Raw genomic sequence first — 11,416 nt, 5'->3', positions numbered from 1 at the left:
TCCTGGCCAAGTCTCTATCTGACCCTGATCACAGAGAACAAGTGAGCTGCCCTTGGCCAGACAGGAGTCAGACATTCTCAGAGGCTGTGTGAAGATCTATGGAGTGTCCTCACTTCATGTTGTCATCATCCTCCTGTGATCGAGCGACTATTAGGGCCTCCACTGCGTCTCCATGACAGCAGCATTCTCACAGAGGGTATTCACACTGCCATAAGCCAGACTGGAGTCAAACGTTCACAGATGCAACGTGAGGATCTATGGTGTCTCCTCATTGCATCTTGTCATCATCCTCCACAAAACCAGCAGCTGTCAGGGCCCCCCGAGTGTGCCTGCCTCATCTGGCCAGAGCGAGAGCCTCATCCCCGTCATCGTCACCTCATCTCCACCATCCCGAGGGTCTGCCCCTCCAGGCTGTGAGCTGCAGCCTGAGCCTCATCATAGTGTCACTCTGCTGCAGTCTGAGGCCCCACACGGGTGTCATCAGACACGGCCTCTGTGGGTGGCCCCTGTCCCCGAGGAGCCAACCCTGCAGCCTCTGTGGACCCTGGAAGACTCCAGGAAGTTTTGGTTGATTGAGGATGTAGGCATCGTGCACAATCCCTGGAAACTGCAGGATGTGTTTCTGGTAGTCGTATACCAGCTACACATTCAGTGAATGGAACCCCTTTTGGTTAATATAGTTGCCCGCTTGTTGCCACTGAGACCTGGGCACCACATGAATGCAGTAGATGGCATCCTGCACCTGTGGGAAACCCGAGATTTAGGCAAATCCAATGGCCCTTGCATCCTGGCTCTCTTGGGTGGACTGAAATGTACAGTTTTGTGCCCTCGTGAAGATGGCACCTGTGACCTCATGGATGCATTTGGGGCTGGAGGCTTGTGATATCCCACAGAGATCACCTGTGGGGTCCCGAAAGGAGCGGCTGGTGTAGAAATCCAGCGCTGGGGTCACTTTCACAGCCAGTGGCAGTGGATGCCCTCCATGTCCCTGTGGCCCCAAATCCTGCAGCATCTGCCAGATGTGACTGACAAGTTCCCTGGACATGCTCAGTCTTCAGCAACACTGGCTCTCCATCATCTGCAGGAATGAAAGACGGTGTCTGTAGACCCTGGGTCTAGCTCAGCGCCGACCAGTGACAGCTCGCTGTGGCTCTTCAGCAGTATGTCCAGAACCTTCTTCCAGAGGGTGCTGCTCCTCCCTCTGCACAGCCAGCAGTCTCAGTCGCTCTCTCCACCGTCATCCCCACTCTCTGTAAGCCATGAGACATACAGCTAATTCACCAGGCTCCGTGATCCTGATGTACCCTCCTGCAGGGTGAAAGAGAGAGACACGTGGGTTAGTTTGGATGCACTAAGAACCTCTCTTGGTTAAGTCTGAAGGTCCCTTAACACATCCCGGAGAGTGCTGGTCACCACTTGGATGGCCAGAGTTTAGTGAGCTGCATAGCTGCCCAAAACCCCACCCACCTCTGCCCCACTCCACCTGACCCATTGGCAGCAGCTTTGCCCATTGGACTGCAGGCTGTGCTCTCAGCTCAGGCACAGGCATTCTCCTAACCCACACTGCAAGGCTGCACTGTTAGCTTGGACCATGGGGGAGACTGGTCCAAACCGGGGTAATGACATTGCAAAGGGGCTGTGAGCTCCTCCAGCAGTGACTGCCCCATGACCAGCTTCAGCAAGGAGATTGTACAACATGCTCAGTCAGCCAACTGTTCTACAGTCCACTGAAACACTCATTAGTTTGCAGTCTGTGCCCGAGGGGTGAAAAGCTCTGGAGCGTTTGGTGACACTTTGATGCCTCTGTGTTGCTCGAGTGGGCAGAGAAGCTAGAGGCCTGACCCCAACCATATCAATGTGGCTGTGTCTGAACTGTCTCAGCTGCAGAGGAACGGTCACTTTATACAGGTGTCCCTGATGTGTGGCTGCTCCCCTCACCCACCCCCCACCACCCCACATGTGCTTGTGCACCACCTTCAACCAGAGGGCATCCTTTGTCCCCACCCTCAAATTTACCTCTTCCACAGGGCAGCCCTTGCCCCCACCCCTCAACGTGCCTGAACCTCGAAGTCTAACAGGTGACCTGGGCGAGCGCTGTGTAATGTTGCTGCGGACTCACCTCCACCTTCCCCTCAAAGCACAGCCTGCCTAGCGCACACCTTATATACGCTGTTGTGAAACACGTTAGTGTGATGTGGGCAGGCGATCCAGTGGGGGGGTGGGGGGGGGGGTGGGGGTGGAATGATGATTCCGGTGGGCTGGCCTGATATTGATATACTGACGTATGACAATGAGGGTCCCAGCGTCCAAGGGTGGGAAACATGGACCAGCATCGAGGGGCTGAGCAGATGATCACAAACTGGTTTTGTGTCGTCGTGAAACTGATTTTTGGCCCTCGCGCCATTTTGTCTGCTCACACCGCCGGGCACTCCCGATGCCAGCGGGCAGGGAAAATCCGGCCCATTGTCTCAGTTGACCCATTGACTGTGCCAACAAGATCGACTTTTCAAATGCAAATGGTGCAGAGAGTCCCAGGCAGAGGGTCAACCATCTGACTTGTCTTTGTTCAGCAAAAAAGGTCCAGTTCAAAAATAAGAAATAGTCATAAGGATAAAGTTTTTAAATACATACAGGGTTGGGCTTCTGTTCCGTGATGCAGAACCCAACTTGTACTTCCTCAAGCTTGTTTACTGTGGGTTCGCTTCCGACGAGACTGCCTGTGCTGGCCACTGCTGAACCCACAATGCTGGCACTCCTTCAGCATGTTCACAGGCAATAGCAGCAAGTGAGAATGTTTCCCGGGCATTGTCTCTGCATCAAGCACGTTTAAAAAAGGACCCAGGTGAAACCCGTTGCTTTCTTGTGAATTGGTTAATCCTTAAAATTGTGGAGGATCACTGGAAGTGTCCCCACTGTCCTGTCACCCAGGCTTTGTGGATTTACACAAAGCACCTTAAAGCTCTGTTTGGAGTGAGTGCCACTCGGGGTAAATTGCATTTACTGTCAGCAGCAAAGTAAGTGAACAGGTTTAAGATTTATTCCGACCTGTGAACACATAGGGCTGAATTCCACGCCCCCCCCCCCCCACTATTGGGGGGGAAGTTGATGAGCGGGCGCGTGCGGATGCGCTTCCAATCTGTGCCCCCGATTAGGACCGTGCCGCCATTTTACATGGGAGGGCCAATTAAGCCCCGCTCAGCGTGACATCCGGTGGGAAGCGCTATGTGCTCCCTCTGTGGGCGATTCCCCAAAAGCGAGAGTCGCTCTTTCCCACATGCACACGACAGAGCGCACATCTGCCTGAGGCTAAGTGCAGCCTCAGGGAGATCGGCTCTACGGTATAAAATATTAAAAATAGAAAAAAAATTTCCCTGACATGTCCCCTCATGTGACAATGTCACACGAGATGGGACGTGTTCATTATTTCCAAAACAACTTTATTAAAATTTTTTAAACCTTACACGAAACTTCATCCCGCCGCTGGATGAGGTTTCCTGTTTTCTCTATTCCCCGCCGGGGTTCCTGGCCGACCCACCAGCCTTAAGGTTGGACGGGCACGTCCTTTAATTGTTTCAATGATCCTGTCAGTGGCCTCAATTGGCCATTGACAGGTCAGCGGACCTGCAGCTGATTTTGCTGCGTCCCCGCCTTCCTGAAAATTTAAACGGGGCAGGATAACATCGGGGGTTCCACCCAACATCACCCCGCGTCATTCTACACATTGGCGAGTGGACCCCACCCCCTGCTCACCAACGGTAAAATCCTGCCCATAAAGCAGTTTGAATTCTCTTAGGTTTAGTGCACTGGTTAACATGTTCATGTGAGTTTCCGTCTATAATTGAGCACCACTGTTAACCCAGCTTAGTTGAAATGGGTTGAAACAGACCACACTGAAATAGCACAAACAGAAATTCATGGGAACGTGTTTACTGGGGCACAAGTGAAACCAAACCCACTGAACAGGCTGATCCACCATCAGTAAATATTCCTTTCGAAATGTCAAACTGCTGGTGATTCATGCTCACATGTCAGACATATTTTCTGCGTGTTTTGTGGTTTATATGTCCCTGTTTGGACAGAGAGTGCTAACGACGTCAGGAACGGCAGAATGAATGAGTTACTGTATTCTGTGAACGTGTGGGAGAGGAATGAAGCTGGAATCTGAAGACGCTGAGGCAGCTCCGCTAAATGACTGTATCCCTGCCACTGGTAACCTTGCTCCCGCACACTGACATTTCCCAGAAGCGGCACCCTAACAATCCACTTAATGTTTATAGGAAAATACTAAAAATAAAACCAGTCAGGGATATCTACAATTGGTGGAAAGATTGTAGTTGGTTTGGAGGAACTGTGGATCATGGTAGAACAAGGAAAACTTTGTAAAAAAAAAAGAGTTTTTAAAAAGATAAATAAAATACTTAAAACGGTGGTAAAAGCAAGATACTGTGTACGCTGGAAATCTGAAACAAAAACAGAAAATGCTGGAAAAACTCAACAGGTCTGACAGCCTCTGTGGAGAGAGAAACAGAGGTAACGTTTTGAGTCCGCATGACTCTTCATCAGAACTAAAGAAAAAAGCTCTGAAGAAGAGTCATACAGACTCGAAACGTTAACTCTGTTTCAGTCTCCACAAATGCGGCCAGTCCTGCTGAGTTTTTTCCAACACCTTCTGTTTTTGTTACTTAAACCAGTGGGTCCTTCTAGGAGGGAAATTTTGGTGATTAAGAAAGAGAGGGACCAGAAAAGGAAAAAGACCATATCCGAAACCTCAAAGTCCTCCACGTTTAATGGTGTATTCTAAAGAACAGTGACTATTATATCGGCAACTGAGGCAGATATTTTACACACAGCCAGATCCCACAAACAGCAGTCATTGTAAATACGTCTGCATTTCATTATAAGGTTAGGCATAGGCTGAATGAGGCGTGAGATTCCAGAAACTGAGAGGAGAGCTGTTTTGTTCTGGAGTTTGCTGTGGATGAGTCCCAGACAGAGGGTCAACCGTATCACTTCTCTTTGCTCAGCAGCCAAGTCCAGTTTAAAAATAAGAAATGGTAATAAGGATCAATTTTTTAGAATGACCGGTTAGCCTTTTTTTTGGGAGAATGTTGGTTATGGGTTGGTTGACTTTGATTGTCGACATCCACCTGGAATAGGACCGTAATTGCATCTCTCATTCGAGGCAATTAATGAGATAGCTGATTATGCAGAGGATTCGCAAATGTCATTGTGGATTATGTCCTGAAATACTGGAGTAGGATTTAAACCCCCAACCTTCCAGCTGAAAGGGAAAAGCATTTCTAAGATTTTGAAGCTAACACCAGCTGTCACAGATAATAGTTCCTGCTCCAATTTCCTCCTCAAATTGTTTTATATATTTTTCCGCTAACTAGGGAGGTGTATCCTATTAATGGGGAAATTAATTTTGGAATGAATTATTCTGACTTTTGTTCTGTACAATAACCCCAAGCACACTCAACAGTTGCTGTCTTGTTTTCTGTGCAGACTGCCATTCTGAACCAGGAGCAATGGGATGTAATGTTGGCAGTCACTGGACTGAATGGTAAGAAACTCATCAAAACTAAATGCAGCCAATTCCACCTCGAAGCAGAAAACCATTTCAAGCGAAAGGACAGGAATGAAATCTCACGGTGCAATATTAATAATGAGCACATTATATCATTGGAATGACATTCCTGTGCCCACTATTTTAACAGAAGTATTTAGAATAACAGGTTAACACTTTTATTGAAATAGAAAGGATGTGGCTCTGAATATATTATCATATTTAATTCTAATTTCGTACAATAAGATTCTAACCTGCATCTGACAAGGGTTAAGCTCATCATAAATTACCAGAAAGGTGGCATTCATCAGCGTGGCTTTCCGTCTGCCTAGGGCAACAGTAATTCGACAACGTGCACTTGTGTTGTGTCCTAATGCACAATAAATCTGCAGGCATGCCGGAGGTCGGGTAAGACTGAACACCGGGCGAAAGACAAAGGTTAGAAGGGAAGGAGCTGGGTATGAAAGTGTGTCTCCAAGCTGGAGGGGAAAGTGGAAAAGCGGAGGGGTTTAAAAAGGGAGTTCCAGAGCTTGAGGCAAAGGCAGCTGCAGGTCCAGCGGCTGTAAAAGGGGTGGGAGAGAGCCCATTGTGGAGTCTCACTTAGACCCCAAACTGTACTCTGGACAAACAGAAATGAGTCACTCAATGCCAAGCAGTGTATGAAAACAACAATCTTTATTAGACAAATATTAAACAATTCTTAATGATTAAAAGATAAGGAAAGAAAGATAACTATTAAAAAGGAAGAAAGAAAAACATTTATTAAAATAAAGGAAAAAGGCAACTTTACAGAAATACACACTGCACATACTATATTACATATACACACTGCACATACTATATTACAAATACGCACTACACATACTATATTACAAATACACACTACACATACTATATTACAAATACGCACTACACATACTATATTACATATACACATTACACATACTATATTACATATATACACTACAAATACTATATTACAAATACACACTACACATACTATATTACATACACACACTACACATACTATATTACATATACATACTACACATACTATATTACATATACACACTACACATACTATATTACAAATACGCACTACACATACTATATTACAAATACGCACTACACATACTATATTACAAATACACACTACACATACTATATTACATACACACACTACACATACTATATTACATATACATACTACACATACTATATTACATATACACACTACACATACTATATTACAAATACGCACTACACATACTATATTACAAATACACACTACACATACTATATTACAAATACACACTACACATACTATATTACATATACACATTACACATACTATATTACATATATACACTACACATACTATATTACAAATACACACTACACATACTATATTACATACACACACTACACATACTATATTACATATACATACTACACATACTATATTACATATACACACTACAGATACTATATTACAAATGCATACTACACATACTATATTACATATACACACTACAGATACTATATTACAAATGCATACTACACATACTATATTACATATACATATATTACAAAGACATACTACACATGGGGCAGCATTTTCCCATCAGTGAGCAGGGGGCGGGTTCCGTGCGAAAGAGCGCACTTTTCGGCTTAGGGATTCCCCCTCCTGCCTGCACAGGGAGCTCACAGCGCTTCCTGCAGATGTCACATGGGCCTTAATTGGCCCGCCCACATAAAATGGCAGCGCGCCCCCAATTGGGGGCACCGATCGGAGGCACGCCCGCCCGTTCCCACTCATCAACTTCGCCCCCAACGGGGGCAAAATCCTGCACATAGTATATTACAAAGACATACTTCATATATTATATTACAAATACATACTATACATACTATATTACAAATACATACTATATATACTATATTACAAATACTTACTATACATACTATATTACAAAGACATACGATACATACTATATTACAAATACTATATATACTATATTACAAATACATACAATATATACTATATTCCAAATACTTACTATACATACTATATTACAAAGACATACGATACATACTATATTACAAATACTTACTATACATACTATATTCCAAAGACATACGATACATACTATATTACAAATACTATATATACTATATTACAAATACATACAATATATACTATATTCCAAATACTTACTATACATACTATATTACAAAGACATACGATACATACTATATTACAAATACTTACTATACATACTATATTCCAAAGACATACGATACATACTATATTACAAATACTATATATACTATATTACAAATACATACAATACATACTATATTACAAATACTTACTATACATACTATATTACAAATACACACTATACACAAGATATTACAAAGACATACTATATGACAAATACTTACTATACATACTATATTACAAATACGTACTATACATACTATATTCCAAAGACATACGATACATACTATATTACAAATACTATACATACTATATTAAAAATACATACAATACATACTATATTACAAATACTTTCTATGCATGCTATATTACAAATACACACTATACACACTATATTACAAAGACATACTATATTACAAATACTATACATACTATATTACAAATACACACAATACATGCTATATTACAAACACATTCTACACATACTATATTACAAATACATACAATACTTACTATATTACAAATACTTACTATACATACTATATTACAAATACTATACATACAATATTACAAATACACACAATACATGCTGTATTACACATTCTACACATACTATATTACAAATACATACAATACATACTATATTACAAATGCTTACTATATATACTATATTACAAATACACACTACACTTAGTATATTACAAATACTTACTGTACATACTATATTACAAATACTTACTATACATACTATATTACAAATAGTTACTATACATACTATATTACAAATACACACAATACATGCTATATTACAAACATTCTACACATACTATATTACAAATACATACTATACATACTATATTACAAATACACACTACACATACTATATTACAAATACTTACTATACATACTATATTACAAATACTTACTATACATACTATATTACAAATACACACAATACATGCTATATTACAAACACATTCTACACATACTATATTACAAATACATACAATACATACTATATTACAAATACACACTATACATACTATATTACAAACACACACTTTATTACAAATACACACTATATATACTATATTACAAATGGTAACCGCACACTGGTCTGTTCAAGACACTTTTCCAAAATGGGGAAATTCCCCATGGGTCGTACATCACTGAGTCTCCGAATAACTTTGCACAGGTGGGTACACCGGTCAGTCACTCTGTCGATGGTTCTTCCTCGCATGGTTGACTAATCCACTTCAACTGGACCCTGAATGTTAGAGGCTGTGATCCTTTTAAGTCCAGTTCCTGGCTCCATTCTAGCCTTTCGTGACTTCTATGCAGGCTTCCTCAAAATAAGGGTCTGGAGAACAGGAGTCCTTATCAATTCTCCTCACGGGCACTGCAAGGCTTTGCAGACTTTTGCAATATTCAAATTGTTTATGCGTCTTCTGATGGTGCCTCCCACCTGCCAGCAATGGGTTGTAGGTCTATCATTCAAACTCCATCTCCTGACTCTACACCACTTTTGGCCACCCCACATGCAAGGCCTAGCTTGCCCTGGCTTATAGTTTAAGGACCATTGAATGCAGTAAGAAAATGGACTTCTGATTAACAAAATACAGCTATATTTCAGTAAGTCTAGCTGGAAAAGGGAAAACAAAGGTGTAAATGAAATATCAGCTGTGAACGGCCAGAATGAAAAACAAGGTCTTGTTAAAACACGTCTACAGTTAATAACGACTGATTCCTATTGATTAATTGTTTGACTTAATCAAAGTCTACCGAGTAACTTTAAATATTCAACGCAGGCTTAATACAGGTTTTCTTAATATCAAGAACAAAGCAGAGATAAAATGCAAAAATTACTGGCTGCAGGCTCAGGCCTACACTGCCAATGGCAGGATGGAGTCTGGAGTGGGGGAGGGCGGATGACTGAAGGAGATTACAGAAATAGAGGGAGGTGAAACTATGGAAGGATTTAAACTGAAGGATGGCACTGTAAATTTGAGGTGTTAGTAGATTGGAAGTTAATGAAGGTCAGTGAAGCCAAAGGCAGTGGTTTAGAAGGGCTTGGTGCAGGGCAGAGATCAGCAGCAGAATTTTGGATGACCTATCGTGGACAGAAAGTGTGGCTTGGGAAGTCAACCAGAAGAATGTGTGGATAAAAACAAAAAAACTGCGAATGCTGGAAATCCAAAACAAAAACAGAAATACCTGGAAAAACTCAGCAGGTCTGGCAGCGTCGGCGGAGAAGAAAAGAGTTGACGTTTCGAGTCCTCATGACCCTTCGACAGAACTGGGTGAATCCAAGGAAGGGGTGAAATATAAGCTGGTTTAAGGTGGGGGGGTGGTGGGTGTGGTTGGGTGGGGGGGGAGAGAAGTGGAGGGGGGGTGGTGTGGTTTTAGGGACAAGCAAGCAGTGATAGGAGCAGATCATCAAAAGATGTCACAGACAACAGAACAAAAGAACACAGAGGTGTTGAAGTGCACCTCCCCGTGCCCACGCGAAAGATGCAACACCTGCCCCTTCACTTCCTCTCTCTTCACCGTCCAAGGGCCCAAACACTCCTTTCAAGTGAAGCAGCATTTCACTTGCATTTCCCCCAACTTAGTCTACTGCATTCGTTGCTCCCAATGTGGTCTCCTCTACATTGGAGAGACCAAACGTAAACTTGCAGAACACTTTCGGTCTGTCCGCAAGAATGACCCAAATCTCCCTGTCACTTGCCATTTTAACACTCCACCCTGCTCTCTTGCCCACATGTCTGTCCTTGGCTTGCTGCATTGTTCCAGTGAAGCCCAACGCAAACTGGAGGAACAACACCTCATCTTCCGACTAGGCACTTTACAACCTTCCGGACTGAATATTGAATTCAACAACTTTAGGTCTTGAACTCCTTCCTCCATCCCCACCCCCTTTCTGTTTCTTCCCCCTTTCTTTTGTTTTTTCCAATAAATTATATAGATTTTTCTTTTCCCGCCTATTTCCATTATTTGTAAATATTTTTAAATCTTTTATGCTCCCCCCCACCCCCACTAGAGCTATAACTTGAGTGCCCTACCATCCATTCTTAATTGGCACATTTGTTTAGATAATATCACCAACTTTAACACCTATGTGTTCTTTTGTTCTTTTGTCTGTGACATCTTTTGATGATCTGCTCCTATCACTGCTTGCTTGTCCCTAAAACCACACCACCCCCCCTCCACTTCTCTCCCCCAACCCAACCACCCCCCCCCCCCCCCCCGCCAAAACCCCCCCCCCCCCCCACCCCGCCCCCACCTTAAACCAGCTTATATTTCATCCCTTTCCTTGGATTCACCTAGTTCTGTTGAAGGGTCATGAGGACTCGAAACATCAACTCTTTTCTTCTCCGCCAATGCTGCCAGACCTGCTGAGTTTTTCCAGGTATTTCTGTTTTTGTTTAGAAGAATATGTGAATGATTAAATCTGGAGGTGACGTGAGCGTGGATGAGGATTTCCAGCGGTAGGAGGGTTGGAAAGAAGGCAGCGTGGTGGAGGTGGAAATAAGCAGTGTTTGTGATGGTGAATCTATGGAGTCATCAGCTCAGCTTGGGGTTGGAACAGGGTGTTAAGGGTGCAAACAGTCTAATTCAGCCAGAGA

The 11,416-nt window shown here is 43.0% G+C and overlaps 1 protein-coding gene across 2 annotated transcripts in view; it reads left to right on the top strand.

Moving 5' to 3' along the window:
- Positions 1–11,416, top strand: part of nme9 (NME/NM23 family member 9) — a 93,684-nt gene that overhangs the window by 33,498 nt on the left and 48,770 nt on the right. For both annotated transcript variants that reach the window (XM_041201311.1, XM_041201310.1), the window contains exon 3: positions 5,506–5,563. In XM_041201311.1, coding sequence (XP_041057245.1) covers positions 5,506–5,563 — 58 coding nt within the window. The remainder of the gene's footprint in view (positions 1–5,505; positions 5,564–11,416) is intronic.

The sequence above is a fragment of the Carcharodon carcharias genome, chromosome 12 (genome assembly GCF_017639515.1).
Source record: "Carcharodon carcharias isolate sCarCar2 chromosome 12, sCarCar2.pri, whole genome shotgun sequence".
NCBI classification, from domain to species: Eukaryota; Metazoa; Chordata; class Chondrichthyes; order Lamniformes; family Lamnidae; genus Carcharodon; species Carcharodon carcharias.
This window is presented reverse-complemented; position numbering and strand designations above follow the sequence as displayed.